This window comes from Aspergillus oryzae, chromosome 7, assembly GCF_000184455.2.
Source record: "Aspergillus oryzae RIB40 DNA, chromosome 7".
Taxonomy (NCBI): Eukaryota; Fungi; Ascomycota; class Eurotiomycetes; order Eurotiales; family Aspergillaceae; genus Aspergillus; species Aspergillus oryzae.
The window spans coordinates 1,113,158-1,133,957 of record NC_036441.1 but is presented as its reverse complement, the minus strand read 5'-3'; the positions used below and the strand labels follow the sequence as shown (position 1 = coordinate 1,133,957).

The 20,800-nt window shown below is 50.2% G+C and overlaps 8 protein-coding genes across 8 annotated transcripts; 6 read left to right on the top strand and 2 right to left on the bottom strand.

Moving 5' to 3' along the window:
- Positions 1-151: 151 nt before the first annotated feature.
- Positions 152-1,901, top strand: AO090011000448 (uncharacterized protein; the record flags this gene model as incomplete). Its single annotated transcript, XM_023232960.1, has 5 exons — positions 152-313; positions 417-726; positions 792-1,515; positions 1,663-1,729; positions 1,806-1,901. 5 exons carry the CDS (start codon positions 152-154, stop codon positions 1,899-1,901), a joined length of 1,359 nt encoding a protein of 452 aa, XP_023093512.1.
- Positions 1,902-2,180: 279 nt separating this feature from the next.
- Positions 2,181-5,020, bottom strand: AO090011000447 (putative AMP-binding enzyme; the record flags this gene model as incomplete). Its single annotated transcript, XM_023232959.1, has 7 exons — positions 2,181-2,308; positions 2,382-2,667; positions 2,738-3,784; positions 3,840-3,875; positions 3,954-4,101; positions 4,164-4,371; positions 5,017-5,020. The coding sequence occupies 7 exons, from the start codon at positions 5,018-5,020 to the stop codon at positions 2,181-2,183; spliced, it is 1,857 nt and encodes a 618-aa protein (XP_023093511.1).
- A 1,012-nt stretch (positions 5,021-6,032) lies between these two features.
- AO090011000446 (putative GPI anchored protein) lies at positions 6,033-7,297 on the top strand (the record flags this gene model as incomplete). Its single annotated transcript, XM_023232958.1, has 3 exons — positions 6,033-6,526; positions 6,578-6,922; positions 6,976-7,297. 3 exons carry the CDS (start codon positions 6,033-6,035, stop codon positions 7,295-7,297), a joined length of 1,161 nt encoding a protein of 386 aa, XP_023093510.1.
- A 1,572-nt stretch (positions 7,298-8,869) lies between these two features.
- On the top strand, positions 8,870-9,843 carry AO090011000444 (uncharacterized protein; the record flags this gene model as incomplete). The annotated part of the gene is made up of 2 exons (XM_023232957.1): positions 8,870-9,694; positions 9,835-9,843. 2 exons carry the CDS (start codon positions 8,870-8,872, stop codon positions 9,841-9,843), a joined length of 834 nt encoding a protein of 277 aa, XP_023093509.1.
- A 520-nt stretch (positions 9,844-10,363) lies between these two features.
- Positions 10,364-10,794, top strand: AO090011000443 (uncharacterized protein; the record flags this gene model as incomplete). Its single annotated transcript, XM_023232956.1, has 2 exons — positions 10,364-10,653; positions 10,770-10,794. The coding sequence occupies 2 exons, from the start codon at positions 10,364-10,366 to the stop codon at positions 10,792-10,794; spliced, it is 315 nt and encodes a 104-aa protein (XP_023093508.1).
- Positions 10,795-11,139: 345 nt separating this feature from the next.
- On the top strand, positions 11,140-12,362 carry AO090011000442 (histidine phosphatase family protein; the record flags this gene model as incomplete). Its single annotated transcript, XM_023232955.1, has 3 exons — positions 11,140-11,174; positions 11,380-11,860; positions 11,964-12,362. The coding sequence occupies 3 exons, from the start codon at positions 11,140-11,142 to the stop codon at positions 12,360-12,362; spliced, it is 915 nt and encodes a 304-aa protein (XP_023093507.1).
- Positions 12,363-12,789: 427 nt separating this feature from the next.
- Positions 12,790-13,824, bottom strand: AO090011000441 (mitochondrial 54S ribosomal protein uL22m; the record flags this gene model as incomplete). The annotated part of the gene is made up of 1 exon (XM_001826024.3): positions 12,790-13,824. The coding sequence occupies one exon, from the start codon at positions 13,822-13,824 to the stop codon at positions 12,790-12,792; it is 1,035 nt and encodes a 344-aa protein (XP_001826076.3).
- A 2,612-nt stretch (positions 13,825-16,436) lies between these two features.
- Positions 16,437-19,670, top strand: AO090011000439 (U6 snRNP complex subunit PRP24; the record flags this gene model as incomplete). Its single annotated transcript, XM_001826023.3, has 3 exons — positions 16,437-18,236; positions 18,295-18,519; positions 18,582-19,670. 3 exons carry the CDS (start codon positions 16,437-16,439, stop codon positions 19,668-19,670), a joined length of 3,114 nt encoding a protein of 1,037 aa, XP_001826075.3.
- Positions 19,671-20,800: the final 1,130 nt, after the last annotated feature.

Below are 20,800 nucleotides of genomic sequence, written 5' to 3'. Positions count from 1 at the left end.
GAATCCAACAGCGACACAGAGACATTATGGAGTGCCGTGTCGGAGCGAAAGACGCGGAGAAAGTCAGTCCCAATTGACTTTTTGGTTATACGGGCAATGATTAATTGTGTACAGAATTGATCTCTCAGTCCTGCCCCTCTTGCTATTCGGCATGACGGTATTTCAGTTGGACCGCATGAATATCGCCAGTGCCTTGACCGGCGGCTTTGGCAAGGATATACACATCGACCAGAGTACAGTCAATCTAGGAAACCAGTTGATGTTCTTGGGTATCATTGTGCTAGAGATTCCTTCTAATCTTATCCTCCAGAAAGTAAGTCACCAATTGCTACTAATAACGTCCCTCACTTGGTGTCTTCGATCAACACAATGTACATATGCTAGAATAACCACAATTAACACATACCAAAATACAGATCGGGCCCGATAAATGGATCCCCGCGCAGGTCCTCGCATTTGGAACCATCGCAACCTTTCAGGTCTTCCTGCGCAATCGAACAGGCTTCCTAGTCGTACGGAGTCTGCTCGGACTCGCGGAAGCAGGATACATCCCGGCCTCATTATACACTTTATCGATATGGTACGAGCAAACCGAACTCGCGAAACGAGTCGGCATCTTTTTCTTCGGGATGTTTGGTGGAAACGCTATCTCGCCTCTTTTAGGGGCGGGGATTTTGAAATTGGATGGGAAACATGGTCTGAAAGGTTGGCAGTGGATATTTCTTAGTATGTCCATTTCAATAATCACACCATATAACCCTAGTCTACTCTAATAACCAACAAACACGCAGTTGAGGGTATCTTCACCATAACAACAGCAATTATAATCCTGCTACTCCTTCCCCAAAGCCCCTCAAACCCTAGACCTTATCTTCTAAAGCGGGGTGTGAAATCCTTCTCCCCGGAAGATAGAGACATTCTACTCACTCGAACTTCTCGAAGAGAAGGAGAAAGTGAAAGCGAAATAGAAAGCGAATCCCCCTCCAAAACCCACCACTCCTCCCCAGCATACAAATCCAACATCAAAAAAGCCCTCCTCAACTACCGGCGCTGGCCCCATTTCCTCCTAGCCCCCTGCGTCTTCTCAACCTGGAGTCCACTAACCACCTACACCCCGACAATCATGATGTACGTACACCCCCTCGAACCCCCAACAAACACACAATCTAGGAGCCCCCTAATAGAGAGAGAGAGAAAAAGGACCCTAGGCTTCACCCGCCTCCAATCCAACGCCCTCACCGCAATCGGCGCCACCCTAGCCCTACCCCTCGTCTTCCTCTTCTCCTACATCAGCGACCGCACCACCAAACGCGGCCTAACAGTCATCGCCGCCGTAACGTGCTATCTAATCGTGTTAATCGTGTGTCGGTGTCTTCTGCCCAGGGTAGAGGGGAAATGGGGAAAGTTCGGTATCTGGACTGTGATTAATGCCTTTGCGGTTTGCTATCATCCCGTGCATAATACGTGGTTGCAGCTTAATTGTCGGTGTAGTGGGGAGAGGAGTATTGCTATTGCGTGAGTTATTCTTCTTTTCCTTTATCCTTTCCTTGGGCTTGTGGGGCTAATTGGTTGCATTACTATTACTAGGATGTGTAAGTGTCTGATGTGTTGTTGGAGTAGATACTGGTGGTCGGATAGTAGCTGATGAGTATATGAACTTAGGGGTCATGGCTTCGAATGCGGGTTTGATGGGTGGATCGCAGATTTTTCAGGGGAGGGATTCGCCTTTGTGAGTTCTTGTTTTCTTTGATTTTACTTTTTTTCAATATTTGTGGATGTGGACTGATGCTTGGTTTGGTTTGTAGGTATCTGACTGGGCTTGTCGTTATGATTGCCTTGGTGGCTGGGGCGTTGGTGTTGGCGATTGGGCAGGAGGTTATTTATCTCAGATTGAATTCTAGGGCTAGGAGGATAGGGAAGAGTGAGGTTTATGTGTCATGATTTGCATATACTATAGAGTTTAGATCTAGAGCTGGGTTACGAAAAATGGAGTTCATGGCGTTTGATATCTTTTAGGGCTACACTTGGACATACGTTTTGGAGGCATATAGATTTTTTATCTTTCACTTCTCTCCTTCTTTATAGCTTGAATTGGTAGGTAGATTATCGCTTGAACTTGCTACTTCCAAAATTCGATTGTCTGTCTGTCCCATTACTACTCACCAGACTAAGTGCTGAGATTAGCTCAACGAGTTCCTTTCCTTGAGGGTTCTGATAGCATCCTCCTTCAGTTTAAACTTCTGTATCTTTCCGCTGGCAGTTTTGGGGAAGATGGTCGTGTGTTCCAAATTGAAAACGTACTTCGGGACTGTATCGTAAGGACATCAGTTCTATGTGCTCTTGCTCATAAATAATAGCAATCTGTTGAAAGGAAGTCTTACCAAGGTGATTGCTCAACCGCCCCCGTACCCATTCCCGGATATTCTCCTCAGTCAAAGGCGCAGCCTCATCCTGATGTTCTTTGGGAATAATAAAAGCAGCCACGACCTCTCCGTACTTCTCATCAGGCACGCCGACAACCGACACATCCATGACGCCAGCGTGCGTCAATATACAGTTCTCGATCTCAAGTGGGTGGATATTCTCTCCGCCGCGGATAATGAGGTCTTTAATTCGACCAGTAATCGTCACATACCCGTCAGGGGAAATGGTCGCTTCGTCGCCGGACTAGTATGTCATTGTTAGCTAGCTGAGATCTATGTGATGGGTTCGGTCGATTAGAGGAAAAAGAACATACATGCATCCAGACCTTCCCCTTCTCGTCCGCGATCATCGATTCCGCGGTGCGTTGCGGGTCGCCCCAGTATTCTTTCATCAAGAGGTATCCGCTCACCGCTAGTTCACCGGGCACACCGACGGGGAGAATCTGGCTCCGATCGGCTGGGTTCACGATTTTCGCTTCTACATGCGGCATGAGTCGGCCGACGGTATTGATTCGCTTGTCGATCGGATCGTCGGTGGTCGTCATGGCGGAGACGGGGCTGGTTTCCGTCATGCCATAGCAGATGGTCAATTCCGTTAGGTTTAAGACCTTGTGCAGTCTCTGCATCAGGGCAGCTGGCACACTGCTTCCGGCTGCGATGCCTGTTCGCAGATGGCCGAATCCTTCATTGGGCACTTCGCCGTCATCGATCAGGGTGAGTTCTTCGATGAACATTGTCGGGACGCCGTAAAGCGCGGTGCATCTCTCCTCTTGGACGGCCGTGAGCGCTGCCCGGGCGTTGAATGATTCGGTGGGGAATACGACGGCCGAGCCGTGCGTTGCCGTAGCCATATATCCTAGCACGGAGCCGAAGCAATGGAACAGCGGTGGAGGACAGCAGACGATATCCTCCGGGGTGAGGCGCATGCGGTCGCCGATCTGGGAACCGTTGTTGAGAACCGATCGATGGGTCAGGCAGGCTGCTTTGGGCATGGCGGTGGTGCCGGATGTGAACTGGATGTTTACGACGTCATGAGGTGATAGATCTCGATATGGCAATGCGGCCTCATCTGCCTTTGCGGCGGATGTCACCGAGGAAAACTTCGTCAAAGATCTGTACTCGGAGATGTCAACCCGGCCGGAGGAGTTGTCGACTATGATGATATGCTTCAGGGATGGGACAAGTGCGGATTCCAGTTTTGATTTGTGAAGGTCTTGGACCAGGTGCTGTAAGATTGGGATGTTGCTCCGGGGCTCTTTTCGCGGCAGATTAGATTCGGTGCTGACGATCATATGGGTAGCCTCTAGGTGAGTTAATGCCGAGACCACTTGGGTTGCGTTGAATGATGGGTTTATTGGGACCTGGGAAGCGAGATTAAAATTCCATTCTGCGGTATGCGCGACGACAGAAACTCACGAGAATGGCTCCGAGTTTAAACAACGCATAAGTCGCCTGCAGCACAATGGACGTGAGTTATCTTGATAATGATAATGAGCGTCATTGGCGCCGGAGATTAGACTTATAGCATACAATGGAGAATTCCATGGAATTTCCCAGCATCACTCCCACACGGTCGCCTGTGCGCACGCCTACAGACTCCAAGCCCCGTGCGAGGGCGTTGCTTTTCGCATCGAGACCGGCATAAGTTACTCGGTCATTTTGATGTTTGCAGATGACACTGATCCCGCGTTAGTTTCTATGTCAGAGCAAGATGATTTTGAAATGGATGAGGAAACAGACGCTGTTCGGTCACCATATGCGCTAACGATTTGAGCGAAATGATCCCCAATGGTTGATTCCAGCAATGGAGGCTTAGGGTAAAAAAGAGTAAATGTTAGCCTCATGCGATCTAGACGCTCAACACGTAGCACAAGGGTACCTCTAGTGGTCCACGAGCATAGCTCTGGGTCAGCAAACCTCGCCGCCACGGGGGCAGTGCTTGCAAGGTCTTGGACAAGTGCCTGGCACTCCGAGGCGTCCCACGGGAAACAGCACTCGGGCGACAGGCGAATGGGACACACTTTTTGAGAGCAATCATCGCAGCCACATCACTTGTGGTACCAAAAGGCGTCGTTGGCGTCGTTCGTTTCTGAATGGGTCGCGGCTACACCAGTCACCCCTTGCGTACCGGTTGCAGTAAATGATCACCAAATAGTTTCAATTAGGGCCAATTGTTTAATGACTGTACCATCGCGGTGGTTGATTGCTGGGAAGGAAGATTGTACAGGTCGACAGGTTCACTGGGAGCTCTTATAAGTTGCAGAGAGAAAGAAAGGACGAAGGAAAGGTGGTGGCGGACCTTCAGGTCTTCCCCTCACATTAAGTCAATCATGCATGTTCCCTTTTATGCGGGGTTCGGCCCCATCATCGTGACCGTGGATTGCCGAGTTCCTCTGGTTTTGACTAATAGCGTACCTGACTTGCCGACCTAGCTTCTTCAGATGCTGCAGTGGATCTACACTAAATAATTAGACAGTTGTTGATTCAGGTGGTCTGGCCAGTTGAGACTCAAACCTGGAAGGTTCCTGGTGGAGTGGCCACATTCCTATTCTCCACGTTTCATCGTCATTATGCAGTGCTAGGCAACACGTACTCATTTTTGCTTAATCTACCGTCTTCTCAGAGACTTACTTCACGATTATCCCTAATATAGTATCATTATCCAGTGATGTGCCCGATTGTCGCGGTCACTTCGCAATGGTGTTGTGGCAAAAAGGAGGTTAGGGTTAAATTCGACCGAGGTTAAGATATATATTGGTAGAAGGCCTCGCCTGGTCGTCGCACTAGTAAGAGCTCCATCGAATTGGGTCTAGAAATAGTTTAATTTCTCACCTTCATACAAATTATGTAATTATCGCAGTGAGCCCTGGAAAGTAAGAAACAGACCGAATTTTTATGTACTCCAGAGTATGTATTTATTTTGTTGGCCAATGGCGGCAGAACACTAACCCAAGACACAGTAATCAATTCATCATTATACAACACCCATTGATACTTCGGAACAAGAACCATGTTGAAGGTGGCTCCTTCATGAAGAGTTATGCTATGGTACCTGCTGTGTACAGTCTTACGTCTCGTGGGTCAGTCATGATCATTCTCAGGCAGCTTCTTGCTATCTGAAACCTCATGCAAGTTACCATGCAGTGTACAGCCCCGTCATTCCCCTGACAGTCTGACAGTTATCAGTAAGTGGTCTCGACAACCAATGATATAAGCGAGAAATGTGATGTTAGCCTGTCGCGTCTGAGGGGCCGTTTGTTAGCTGCCGTACTAACGCCGGCTTCAGCCTTGCGGCACAGTGACTCTGCATGTCTAGTAACTGGTGCTAGACCCAACAGAGCATAATAGCGGCAGCTCCCTTGTGCTTAGGTTGAACGGACACAGGGCTGTGCAGTTAGTAACCTATAATCATCACTCCCTCGTTATTACATTTTCCTCTAGCTTAGGGCACTAGAGGCGGAAGCGACGGTCCGCTCACATATAGTGTTCCTTGAGGCACCTTGTGCATTAAAGGGGTATATGTAATATGCATGGTACCCTGCAAGATAGAGGGTTTTCTGTTTCGTTTGTATTTTTATCGCCAGAAGAGCGTGTATACATGTCGCCGCCATGGACGAGTTTTTCTTTCGATCAGGTACGATGAACACTTTTAGAACCTTTGGCCTGTTGGCTCTCTTGGCTATCTTTAGCGTTGCTCAAGGGGCCAACTTGGCACTCGATCAGCATTCCCAAACCTTGGAATTCCCAAAGGCCCGGCGACTTTCTGCAGCCAGTCTGCCCCCCAGCCTCAGAGTGAGAGAGATCGAAATGGTCGCTCTAAAGAGAGAAGCAAGTTTCGACTTTATACACGAGGTCCCAGGAGATGACACGGAATATGTCTTCACCACTACCCTCAATGTGGCATCTCAACACCCGATTCTTGCCCTTGAGGCTTTAGAAACCGACATAGATGATATGTCGTGCTCGGATTCAACGATTCAATTGTCCATCGACTCGCCTACTCGGGCCAGAGCCCTAAAGCAGGAACTCGAGGCTGTATCAGATTTTGTTGTCGTCACTTCCCATGAAGGCTGTGACTTGGAAGGCGAGAGGTCCATCCATCAGTAAGTCCCTGAGCTTGAAGCGAGGCTGAGTCCATCTCATACGGTATATAGTGTGACGAAGACGAGTGTCGACCTTGCTCGTCAAGTGTTCACCCTGGAGAAGGTCAAATGCGACTGGCACGATGCAAGCCATTCTACCAGCGTGTCTTTCTCCCACAGGCACCGATCAAGGATCCAGAGGCGTACATATACCTTGCATCAGAAACGACAGCAGGAGGCAACAAGTGCGCCGACAACCACGAGGGTAGTAGGGGAAGGCTCTACGCCTTCCATATCCTTTCCAGCGGTTCCCACTGCGACAACGGGACTGCCTTCGAGTGTGACTAAATCGCTCGACAAGCACTATGTCAATCAGAAGATATTTCCGCCAGATACTCCTGCCGCTGACATGTTCATGTAGGTCTTATAAGCACAAATGTATGTAATATTCACGGTGCTAACGATCTTAGTCCGCAAGGAGTAACAGTGACCTGCAAAAACTGCACGCTCCAGGGCGATATTGAGATAACTCGAGGCTCGTTCAACATTTCTGGGAATACGATTAAAGACACAATTGCCTTTTTTGACGACGGTGCTCTTGAAATCACATCGAATGGCCTTTTCGCACAGGTTGAACTTGGTCTTAGCCTTTCGCTGAGCCAATCTCTGGCTTCCCTTAACATGTCTCTCCCTACAATTCCTCTCACTCCATTTGAGGTAGGCATCCGGGCACAAGGTGTTATCATGCTTTACTATGACGGTATTGACAACCCTAGATACCAGGAGTTGTAGCCTTCGGGCCAATAATCCAGCCGGATCTCTCACTTAGCTTGAATATGGTGGAGGAGATAGGGTTCTCTTACGGCTTCAATCTTTCGGTACTGTTTCCTAGCTGAGAGATTCGCCCCGATTATACTAATATATGTAGGTACCTGATAACTCGAATATTAAGATCAACATGAGTGAGCCCGGGAATTCCTCCATTTCGGGTTTGTACGTTATCCTCAGCAATGCATGAACGCTGAACGGCGAGCTAACAGGGTGTAGTGATAAAACAAAGGTCCACGCGCTGGAGTTTGAATCTACGTCTGCGCCGGCGTCCTTGATTTTCAGTGTTACCTTCACGCCGCAGATCCTGCTTGGAATCAGTACGGCCAAGGGCTTAGTATCCGGCGGTGTTGGAGCATTCGTCAATCTGCCAAAAGTATCTGTGAATGCGACTCAACTGAGTCATGTCAGTGAAAAGTGTGAGCCCGTGGCTGATAAAGGGAATGAAGGTAGCAGCTTGATATCTGTCCTGGATGATGTCTTCGACAGCCTGACACATATCGCCCCTTCGGTGGACATCGACATGGGTGTCCTCGCTAACATGGAGGTCGACGTTGCTGATTTTAGTGAAAGGGTCGGAGTACAAGCTGTCTTGGCATCAACCTCCTATCCTCTACCCACCGCTTGTCTGAAGTATGATGCGAAGAGCCACACATATGGTACTCCTTCACGGACGCCAAGCGCTACCGCAACTTCGGGGTCAACTAAAGGAGCCGCTGACAGTTCGTCCGATTCGGATAAACAGTCTGGTGCCGCAAGGTTGTTAGAAAGTCTTGGAATTCTCCCGCTGAGTATTTTGGCGGCTTCAGTGATTGCTGTTGGTTGTTGTGGTTATGGAGTGCTGGACATGGACTAAAGCATGTGTGCGCCATATAGATACTTGTGTTATGAATACAAAGAGAAAGAATGCAAATCATGCAAACCCAAGTTTTTTTAAGGTTTAAAAGAAAGAAGCAGCAACAAGGTCTGTGACTACTCAGTACCGTGACCTGGCGGGGTCGATCGCTCCGTATTCAAGGCAGGCTGTGGGGGGAGAATGCACTGCCATTGGTGTCCTCAGTGGGCATTGTTCGTATTGCCCGTTGAAGAAAAAGAAGCGCACAGCCACAAACCCAGTGACGAAGGACATGTGATGTCGCATTGCAACACGGAAGAGGCCGTCGGGCACCCAATCGGGTCTAGCGCTGAGTCGGGATCCCGAAGAGGAAAGGTGGTGTCTGGAGAACGAGGGAAGTTCTTCCTTCAAGGATTCAGGCATCTCTTTCTACATCTATCTCCTTTCCCCTCAAGAGTGAACGCTTTGTGTTCCTTAGTCATTACACAAATTACTCCTCAGTACGACGTTGGATAGGCTGTTTTCTCGCTTTCTAAGCGCAGCGACCTCCTCGTCTTCGGGTGAATCCTTTGAAATTCAGCCGCCTGAAAAGCCCTCATTACAATACCCTATCAGGAAAGGCTTCATCGGGTTCGACCCTGACTGTATAATACACCATCTATCAATTTCTCCCCCATTGAACCACGAGTCACTCTTTGATAATGTCTGCGGATCAATTGCTTTACTCAATGGGTCACTCATCCCAGGGTGATGAATTCTTTGACTTTGACAACTTCTTTGATATCCCCTCGGATTATGTCGACAGTAACCCGACCTCGGTGAACTCAATTTCCCCCAAGGACTTTGACCTGACTTACAACGACCTGGACGGTTCAAATTGGGACTCGGGACTCGACATGTGCACTCAATTTCCATTCACCGACTTTGTCAACCACGAACCATCATTCCAGGAATACTTCGGAGACTCCGCGAATGCCGAGCCCGTTGTAGACCCCAATGATATCCTTCAACTGCCGTCAACTTCACCAAGTGAAGTCTTCGTTGGATCCGAGTTTGACAATGCCTGGCTGCCAGGTGCGCACGGTTACGACGACCATTACTATTCGACCATTCGGCATATGGTAGAGTCGCAAGCGGCGGTTGACCCGAGCTGCTCATCCAAAAAAGAAAAGCGCCGAGAAGCAGCCATAGCCCTACATCTACAGCGCTTGCAAGATGCCCCACTTCCCGAGACAGATATGTCTTCGGATTCAAATACCAGTTTTCCATCGCCTCAGTGGAGTGTTTCCCATGACCCTGCATGCGCCAGCCCTGCGACTACTTCACTGTCCGATTCAACCAAGTCGCCAACACCTCCCTCCGCCGATGCGACACCCGGCGGGATTGAGCTCGTCTTGGACCTCAACATGAACACGCCAGCGAATCTACCGAGGAAGCAGAAACCTCGGTCACGGGCTCAAAAGGAAAACTACATCAAAGTTCGAAAACATGGTGCCTGTGAAAAACATCGAAAACAGCATAAGAGGGTAAGTAAACCGACCATGCCTTTGGGTGTGCAGAGTGTACTGACAAGGATGTAGTGCAATTGCCTTGAGATCAAGGGCGTTCGTCTAAATGTCAACAACCCCGCACTTTCTCCTACTACAGCTGTGCTTGATGCAACTAGGCAGACTAGTCTGCCACTCCATAGCCCGTCCCACGTACGGCCACGTCATGTTTCACTTACTAAACAGACGCAGCCTGGTGTGCTTCCACCGACTGTAAAAACTCCAAAGACTGTGGTTTGGAAGCACAGGGAGAGAGACGTTCGTCGGTCTCCACAGGACAATTACTCGGTCACTGCGCCTTCACCATTGGATGTGTACCATGGAAGGCACTCGCCGGGTTCTCTGTCAAAGCCTATGAATGCTGCAAACACGGGACAACTCAGGGCGCAGGTGCCGCAGCCTTACAGGTCGACAACGCCCTTGCGTGGTGTCGACCAGACTCCTTCAGTTCCTGGTCGCCTGATGTCGCCAACGCAGACATTGCTTGTAACGACCTCAAAGCAGCAATCTGTCCTGGAACGGGGAATCTGCCACAGTGCCGCCAATCGCGTGTCAAGCGGTTCGCCGCAAACTATTACTTGGCGTGTCCGCCAAGTTCCAAATGGCAACAACGAAGGTTCACTTCGCATACAGTCCACCAGTGTGGAGATGAACTCTCTGCCACTCCAATCTGTGTCTACCAACCGCTCGTCGAGTGGTGGAAGCCAACAATTGCGCATTTCACAGACGATGTCTACCGTCACAAGCCAACAAGTGTCGGTTGGAAACTACTGTACCGCGCTCAGCAGCTATGCTACCACAGTGATTTTCAAGAGTGGTCTCGCATTTGCCGGTTTTTGGCAAAGTATTGGATCGGCTGTTTCATCGGCCGGAGGCATGTTTGGCAGACTTGCTGTCTTTGCTTCCAAAGAACATTGGTTTGCTAGGAAGGGAATGGGGTTAATTTAACCTCGAGCCTGCTTGAGCTTCTGCTGGTGCTGAAGCTTCTGTCCTTTTGATTTTTTTTTGGCTGTGGGAAAAGATACCTGTTTGGTTTGTTGCTAGGTTTTTTTAGCGGTGTTTTGGGCATATTTTCATGAATATTCCATCGGTCTTTGACGATTGGCTAGAGTTAGACAAATACATAATTTTACCAAGTTACTCAAATTCCAGCCTCTGTCCTCTGTAGTCAAGGGAATACTTGCCGGTCGTTCCCCACCTATCCTCATTAAGTTTAGGGCTAGGAGGGTATCCACACCAGTATCAACTACGTTGTATGTCCATACCTTTAACAACGGATCCCAATCCACAAGATACACGCGGAAACCAAAACTAACATAACCCACCCACTATCACTGAGCACAACACTGCCATCGCCATGACATCCAAATCACCTTCAGACTTCCACTTCAACTTCACAACAGTGACCGGTTATTTCCTCCAAGATGACCCTAAGACCGACCCCGACAACTTCGACTATGTAAGTCCCATCTACCCTGCAACTCACCCCCGATAAACACAGAAACAAGAAAGAAGGACAAGACACTCACAGCAAAAACACAGGTATCATCCAATTTCGGACTCATACCTCGGAGCTACGACTCCGACCCTGAGTTCGACCCAGAGGGCCGCAAAACCCAATGGGAACGGTTCGAGTACCACATTGACAAGCTAAACCGGGATAGTGGTCCCGAGACGCAGTTCAAGCTGCTCTTCCTGGGTAGACATGGAGAGGGCGTCCATAATGTTGCTGAGAGGAGGTATGGGACTGAGCTTTGGGATGTATGTTTCCTTTCTTTTCCTTTCAGTTTCTTACGCTCTTTCTCTTTGTTTGGCTCTGCAGGATTCCATGACCATGATCCAATTCTAGCCTGGTTTACCGTACATTCCATATCTTTGATACTAATGAAAAGGGGGGAAAAGTGCTACTGGTCTCTCCAAAACGGCGACGAAACAGGCACCTGGGTCGACGCCCGTCTCACTCCGCTGGGAATCTCCCAAGCCGAAACAGCCAACCAGGCCTGGAGAACACAGATCCAAAACAACATCCCCTCCCCACAGTCCTACTACGTGAGTCCCCTGAACCGGTGTCTAGCGACCGCTAGCATCACCTTCAAGGACCTAGGGTTACCGCATACGGAACCTTTTCGGCCTGTGATTAAAGAGGTGAGTTTGCCCAACTAATACTGCAACACTACAACATGACTCCCGCTATTCTCAATTACTCAATTCCACGATAAGACTCGATTGACTAACGAGGATAAACTAGCTCCTCCGCGAAACACTCGGCCTGCACACCTGCGACAGCCGATCTAGTAAAACGGCCATCGCGGAGGAATACCCACTGTACCGATTCGAAGAGGGCTTTGCGGAAGAAGATCCGCTGTATGACCCTGAGCTCCGGGAGTCGGACTTTGCGCGGGATGTCCGGCTCCGGGAGCTCTTGTCTGATGTGTTTGCGCATGATGCCAGTACGGTTGTTTCGTTGACGGCGCATTCGGGGGCTATTACGAGTATTTTGGAGGTGGTGGGGCATCGGCGGTTTGCGTTGATGACGGGCGCGGTTATTCCAGTGCTGGTTAGGGGGGTGAGGGTTGAGGGGCCGAGTCCCCCTGTGCAGGTTGAGCCGCCGACGAGGGCGCCTGTCTGTCCTGCGGGTTGGGTTTAGGTGGTTTGGTTTTTGTTTGGGGGGTGTGGTATGGTTGGGATAGACAGATCTAGTAAGTGAATGGGATGTGGGTGATAAGAGAGCATGTAGATATATGTTGTATATTTCAATATTGTACATGTGTTGAGCTCTGTCCACTACAGGCTCCTTGAGAAGTTTGGTCGGCGTCTTCCATCACGAAATAATCTGAACAGGTTGGGCCAAGGTGCATCCTGCCTCGACACACGTCGAACAACCCAAAGGGACGAGGAGATGGTGAAACCGCGTTTAGATCAAAAGAAATGCCGCAAAGAGAAAGAATAAGGAACATGCGCTGATTGACCTGCCAGGTGGAGTGCTAACGGTCTAAAATAATACAAGAGACAAACGCCGAAGAAACCCATCATTTGCCAAGACGAGGCCGCAGATAAACGTCGGGAGAAAAAGCTTACCAGCTGTAGTACTGGTTCTGAGCGGAGATTTTCCGGTCAGGCAGCTGGGTCCAAAGCTGAGTCTTGCGCTTGCGCTGCGACACAGCCTCGCGGTCCTTCCACTCCCTGATTCGTGTCTTCTCTTCCTTCAGGACAACCGAAAGAGATGTGTACGGGGGGCGGAGGAGGTTGATCTGGCCTCTGGCACGGTGGTCGTAATCTACACCATATGGACCGCGGTTGACCCACGCCTGTTCGATGTAAATGGAGGTCGGGTCGGTGATAGTCTTACGCTCTCCCGACTTCAGAGTGATCGTGATGGGCTTGCGGATTGTCGCCTCAGCGGCACCAAGACCCATACCGGAGCGGACGACGGCAACGTTCTTCGCATGCTTGAGGTGCTCGAGAACATCCTTGGCAGCCTTCTTCTTGCTGAAGCGCATTTGCAGCATGGCTTCGTCGATGTTCTTTCCCGCGATCTGACGAGCGAGGGGACCAAGCTTCTTGACGGAAGTCTTGAACCAGTGTGACTTGGAGACCGATTCGCGCTCCGTGCGCATGATCTGTTCGGGCTTTGAAAGACGTCCTCGGCGGCGAACCTCCCGGACGACCATCTTACGCTCCCAACGAATACGGGCCTCGGGACGGGGGTCTAGCACCATCTGCATATTGGCACGGTTCCGGTGCTCCACACCAGTCTGAACCTCTTCTTCCTCGGTGGGCTCAGCCTCCTGTTTACGGGCAGCCGGTGTGCGACCAGATGCAATCAGCTTGGGAGTTGCCTCGTCCTCTGCGAAAATCGAGTCCGCACTCAGGCTACCCTCTCGCTTCTGGGGGGCCGTCCTCCGTTGGACCGTGGGCTTTGCGTCGGACTTTCCGCCGAAGAAGAAGTTCTTGATGGACGAAAAAGCAGAGGACTTCGATTGGGGTTCTTTGTTTCCATTGTCACCATTTTCTTGGGCACGGCGAGGCACAGTATAGGTCAAGGTGCGGCGAGGGATGTAGGTGATGCCGGTCCGGGCTGGAAGTTCGGATAGGTGAGAACTCGCCATTGATGGGCTAGGGTGATTGGAGAAAAGCCATTTGATAACTTACCTGATCGAGCTAGATGCCCGTAAGGGTTGAGAGCACCGAGAGTGGCCATGGTGACGGACAACCAGCAAGGCAGATAAGGCTGGTTGGGACGTGACTTCGGAGACCCGATGGAAAAAAGTGTCGAGATGCAAAATGCTTGGCTGCGGCTTAGGTTCTCACGGCCCGCCGTAGCGGCTCAGGTGCCTGGGGGAAGTGTCAAGCCACAGTTTTCGGGTGAGCCACACATGGGCTCCGACGTAATGCCGTCTTCCGGCTCTCATGTGGCTTTTTTGGAGGTCCATGCACCGCGTGAGGCTTCCTGCCAATCAGGCCTCCTACTCTCCTGTATCATTACCTCATACTTGGACAAGGGTGTCGTTCTCGGGAGCTGTGAGCTAAACCCTTTCCAGAGCAGCCCTATTCCCATAGTAACAAAAAAATAACAATACTGGACCTTTTTTTACCTCTCTGTATGTACATACAGTAGTGTCTTCCCAGTCATCTGCAGGCATGCATATCCTAGGAGCTCGTGATATGTTTCCCTTCTTCTGATTTAGTATTTATTTTTTCGAGCTAACTTTTGCTGATGGACCTACTAATGTTCGCGTAGAATAGATTTCTACTAGTCTCGCGTTCTAGTCCCGTTACACCGTCATCAGTCCGATCGACAAGAGTCTTACTAGGAACCAAGTTACAGATCACTGCAGACAATAAACCCCATCGTCCGATTGGAGGCACTGCAGTTTTCTTTTCGTCATAATATCAGGTCCGATGAGATTTGCTATTCCCATCTGCTCCGGTCGTATTGGTCGCATTTCTTGTCTAGTTGTGGTGGTCAAATACTAGTAGTTCGTATGTACTGGTAGTAAGTCATTTAATTTAGTTGGTAGAAAATAAATTCCCCGTAGTGGAGGGGAGGAGAAGAGGTTTACCGTACGGAGCAGTTTGCAGACCTCCTGCTGTGCTGTGCTGTTTGTTCTTCTCTCAGCTATTTTTTCTACATGCCGAGCTCTCTTTCCTTTCCCTCCTTCGAGTACTCGAGCAGTCTCTTACTCTCTACCCATCTCTACCGTGTGTCGATCCACTGTCCTCATCCTCTTCTTTTTCAATTTTTCCTTCCCCTTTTAAGCCCTTCAGGGTCTTACGGCGTGTTGCTCTCACGCATTTTTTATTGTCTATTATTTTATTTTATTTTTTATTTTTTACACCTGTAGGTTAATTGCGGCATTTCCCCATTCATTCTTTCCGCCTTTTCGATTCTTTGCATCTTTGCCGCTCACCAGCTGTTTCTTAGCTGTCTCCCTTCCTATGGTCGGGTGAATCACTCCATCCTTCCAATAGCTTGTTTCCATCCCCCTCCTCTCTGTCTCATTCTCTCTCCCAGCCGTCTCATTCTTCAACCCGAAGCGCCTCACTCTACCAATTCGTCAGCGCCCGGACCACCCGAGCTTCTGCTGCCAAAAGAAAGAGCACAAAGGCTTGAAAGAAGAAAAGAAATTTTAATCTGAGAACACTGATCGAAGAAAAGGGAAAGAAAAGAAAAAAAACTTTTTTTTTTCTATCATTTTCGTTTTACTCTTCGCTCCTTGTTTTGCGCAACCTATCGTGGTTAAGTTTACCACCCCCCTTCGCAAGAAAGAAATTGTGATTATCCGGTTCCAGAGTCTAGACAGGCTGTGGCCGGGGCAGGAATGAACTCGTTGATGAGGCGACTTAAAGCTGTTCTTTGATTTGGTAACTTCTCTTTTTGTCAGTTCCTGGGTTCCACTTGCCCCAGGGCCTCAGAAGCAACTGATTCTTTTTACCCATCTTCAAATCCATATCAGATTCGATGATGGACATCAATTCACTCCTCTCGCCGCAGGAGTCTAATTCCCAATCGGGGCGGTCTTCGCCCTCGGCGGCCCCAACCTCTGTCAGTAACACATCTATCCCGTCCACAGGGCCACCTCCAAAACCTCTGCGCAAGAATCGCGCCGGTCAAACCAGACAGGGCATGACCTCATCCCCGCTCGCGCAGCACGTTTTCGCGCCGTCGCATGTCTCAGAACCCTCGCCGCCAGCGATAAGCCCGACGGTTGGTCCCAACGTGGGTAGTGGAAGCGGGACTCCTCCGGCGGCGGACTTACCTCCTCCTAGACAGCCCTCGACCCCTGGAATGGACACACTCGCCGATTTGGCTTCAATGCAGCATCACCAACCCCAACGCTCGAATGCCCCGCTCCTCAGAAGCACCGAATCCTACGAGAGTCAACTTTCTCCTTCGACTATGTACCCCCACGTCAGTTCGGTCGCCCACAATACACCTACGCCACGGTCGTCATTCGATATAGCCATGTCGGATGGCCCCAGGGAGGCCGCCCGCAGAAACTATATGGATACCTCGTTGGTTCCAAATGCACAGCGGATGGCAACCGAGCTTTTTGCTCAGATACAAGAAAACCCTCAGTCGTACGACGCGCATGTAAACTTCGTTCGACTACTCCATGCGGGATTCGTCAACCATGTATACCCACCGAACAACCCCGACATTCATGGCGACCCTCGGAAATATGACCTGCTCAAGGATATGCGGACCGCTCGCGAAGAGATGGACAAGCTCTTTGCCATGGGTGAAGACCTCTGGGCAGAGTGGATACAAGATGAGAGCATGCTCGCACAAACCGTGGATGAGCGCATCGTAGTTATGGAGCTTTGCCAGCGGTCGGTGGAGGAAGAGTACGGCAGTACGAAGCTTTGGAGCATCTACGGGGAATGGGTTCTTTATCTCTATAATTCTGCGCACGCTGAGGGTGCTCAACATCAGTGGACGGAAGAGGATCGTATGATCGGTCGCGAGGTCTTCTCTTGGCACATGGTCTTGGATGTCTGGCAGAGGGGTGCCGAAGCGACTCGGTGGCGGACTCCCGATAGCCATTTGGTCTGGGATCGACTGCTCGACCTGCAGGTGCAGGACATCACTCGGAACCCCAGCCAGGAGAAAATTGGGCATGTGCGGAATTTATTCGATATCAGACTGCAAACCCCTCATGCCACCTGGGATCAGACTTTCCAGGCGTTCTCGGGTTTTGTCTCCACCTATTATAACGCAAATTACGAAACTATTATGGCAGACACTGCAGGCCGATATGCAACTTCTTGCAAAGAACAGTACTCCGCTCGCGAAGAGTTTGAAATCCGACTCCGGAATGCCACCGAGGCGGGCGATGTCACCCAGGAGTGGACCATCTTCACGGAGTACATTGAGTGGGAAATCAGCAACAATCGTCGCAACCACCATTCCAACTTTGAGTTAGTCAACGCTGTCTACCAGCGTGCAGTGCTTCGGTTCCCAACCGACGCCAACATGTGGGAGGATTTTGTCATGTTCCTCATCGATGAATCCATGCATGGCAATGCGAACACCACGACGATCTCTACCCTGGAACGGGCAACTCGGCACTGCCCATGCTCCGGTACCCTTTGGTCTCAGTATTTACTCAGCTCAGAACGGGAGGGTCAGTCCTTCTCCAAAATCGCCGACATCAAACACAAGGCCACCAGCACTGGTCTACTCGATGTGGCCGGCATGGAGGAGGTCCTCAAGGTACATACAGCATGGTGCAGCTACCTCCGGAGGAGAGCTTTCATGCCGGACTCCACCGATGAAGATCTCGATGTTGCCGAAGTTGGCATCCGCTCTGCCATCGAAAGCGTTCAAGAGCTGGGTGAAAAGAAGTACGGTCGGTCCTACCAAGGCGATCCCTTGTTTCGCCTAGAGCGCATCTACATTCGCTATCTCAGTGAAAGTGGCAGCTGGGATAGTGCACGGGAAACCTTCAAGGGTCTTATGGGTCGACGAGGCAACAGCTATGAGTTCTGGCTCACGTACTATGAATGGGAATTGATCTCATGGAGCAAATTCGTGCAAGGCGAAGCCACCGTTGATGCCGCGCGCCGGACCCCTAACCCCAGTTTTGCCACCGCTGTATTGAAACAAGCTATCAAGCGGACGGACCTGGATTGGCCCGAGAAAATCATGCAAACCTACATCGCACATTGTGAGGATTATGAGGACTCTGATGAATTGCAGCTGGCCATTTTGGAAACGAGGAAGGCAATGCGGGCGGTCAGAGCTCGGCGAGAACGTGACGCGAGAGAACTGGCCGCACAGCATGCGCAACAAGCCGCATCATCCCAACAAGCGACGCACCCTGAAAAGAGGAAACGGGAGGAGGAGGAAGCTAATGTAAATGGATTGCCCGCTAAAAAGGCTCGCGGAGAAGAGGAAACGTCGGCTGCGGAAGCAGAGCCAGCGGTCCTTCAGCGAGACCGGGAAAATGCGACAGTCGTGGTGAAAAACTTACCCCACCAGATCAGCGAACATAAAGTTCGACAATTCTTCCGTCATGTACGTTATTCTGGTTGACCCCCCTTGGTAAACGTACAACTAATTGGTAGCATGGCAGTGCGGTACGATAAACAGCGTCAAGATGTTTCCGGGTGACGGGAACTCGGAGGTTGCGGTCATCGAGTTTAACTCAAGGGACGAAGCCCTTGTTGCGCAAACACGCGACCAGAAATCACTGGATGGTTTTACCATCGAAGTGCAGATTGGGACATGTTCAACATTGTTTGTCACCAACTTTCCCCCGGAGGCAGACGAAAACTACATTCGTGGCCTGTTCCGTGAGGTGAGTTGTTTCTGTCCCTCTTTTCTACCTCTTTGCCACATAGCGTTACTAACATTTGGCAGTATGGCGAAATCATCGATGTTCGCTTCCCATCGCTTAAATATAATACGCACCGACGTTTCTGTTACGTGCAATTCAAGACTGCAGAGGCAGCGCATAGCGCCACGAAGTTGGATGGGACTACGGTTGGTAAAGGTCTGACGCTAACGGCTAAGATCTCGGACCCTTCCCGGAAACAGGACCGTCATGGTCCTATATACGAAGGACGGGAGATCCACGTGTCGAATGTAGACTTCAAGGCCAGTGAGCGTGATGTCCAAGAGCTCTTCTCGAAGTACGGAACCGTGGAGTTGGTCCGCCTGCCTAGGAAGGTTGACGGTGGCAGCAAGGGCTTCGGTTATGTTGTCTTTTCGAATAAAGAGGAAGCCACTGCCGCCCTTGCTATGGACGGGCAAGAGTATCGATCGCGAACCCTCCACGTGAAGATTTCCGCTCCCCAGAGCACGAAGCGAAGCGCGACCACCATCGTGTCTCAAGTTGGGAAATCCCAGTCCCCTGCAGCCGTAGTCAACGGCAGTAAAGAATCAGCCGATGCGGACACTCCCAGCAGGGAACGCGCTGCGCGTAGCTTGGGACTGATGAATATTCCCGACACGGTGAATGACGCGCGTATCCGGGCCCTTGTGGAGCCGTACGGCAAATTGATCAAGATTGTCTTACGGCCCGATCATCAGGGTGCCATTGTGGAGTTTGCCGATGTGAATCATGCGGGCCGGGCTTCTTTGGAGCTCGAGGGCCAGGAGATTGCGCCCGGGCGCAAATTGCATGTGGGCACCGTACCAGAGATGCTAAAACAGTCCGCTGAGAATAAAGATGGTCGGATACAACCATCCAGCAAGCCGAAGGAGAAGCAAGGGGGATTCCTCCAGCCCACGGGGCCGATCAAGCGACCACAACAACCGGGTTCGCGGGGTGGCCGACGAGGGGGTCTCGGTGTGAAACGCGCCGGCCCTCATGGAGGACACAACGGAGAGAAAACGATGACGACGACAATGATGACGACCGACAGCGCACCCTCCGCCGAAGGGGGGAAGACGAAAAAGAGCAATGATGACTTCCGTGCGATGATCCAGCGGGGTCGCGAGGAGTGAGGTATGGCGTTCCTCCCCAGTCGCTTGCCCTTAATTTTCTTGATTTTCTTTTCCTATTTCCCTATGTTTCTGATGAAATGAATTGATTTGAACACTGTCACACTTGTCCCTGGTGGGTGCCGTTTCACTTGCATGTTGTATAAGTACCATGACCAAGTTTCTACCATTATTTTGCAGCTGGATTTGCAGGTTGCTGTTGACTGTAGATTACTTTGATGTATCTTTGTCCTCTTTGTTCCTGCGGGCTTTTTTCCCTTTCGCTTTCTCTATCTACCATTACTTATGATGTCACTACATAGTTAGTAGTAGTTGTCGCTAGATAACCCGGGAAGGCGTACGCCGTCTCCCATCGGAATGAACCCGCGAATCTCGTTCATAGCTGCCTTCTATAGTACCGAGGACGGAGTTTCGCGATGTGACCCTCTCCATGTAACGTGACATCAACACGCATGTGTTTTTACCCTTTGAATTCATGCGAAAAGAAAGGGATCCAAGGTAGTAGTACATATCACCGATCCAACCAGTGTTTCGCGACAGAATGACCTGCTTTAGTACGACATTCTCCGAGCCATTGCTGGCTAGAGCTTGGGTGATATGACAGACTTAGTCGATGGGGACTAAGGAATTAGAGTTGATCTCTTACCGCCCAAAGCGGGGGGGTGTCGCTTGGACCGAGCCTGAGGCATTTTTCGTATGCAATCCTCCGTACCAGGCAACCATCCCGTTATCAGTCTTGGAAGAACTCAAATGGTCACGTATAAAGAATCGTTCGAATATTTCGTCGGTTTTATATATGACTGTATGGTGGATTTGAGGGACTTGGGTTCCTTCAAGTCGGGTAAACAGTACAGTACATAGACATACATACATACATGCATGCATGCATACATTCAATCATACCATCAAGTGGTATGGTATGAATGAATGTATGTACTGTACAACCCGTGAGGATCGTCCGAGTCACCTGTTCCTTCATGCATTTCCTTGTTTTTTCTTTTTTTTTTTTTTTTATCCCACGAAGAACGAAAAAATCCCACGCTTCCTTTTTGATTCCTCTTCTTCTCTTCTCGTGATTGTCCAGCTTCAGATCATTCATTCATTGCTGTGGAATATTGGAGGTCTCGAGAATC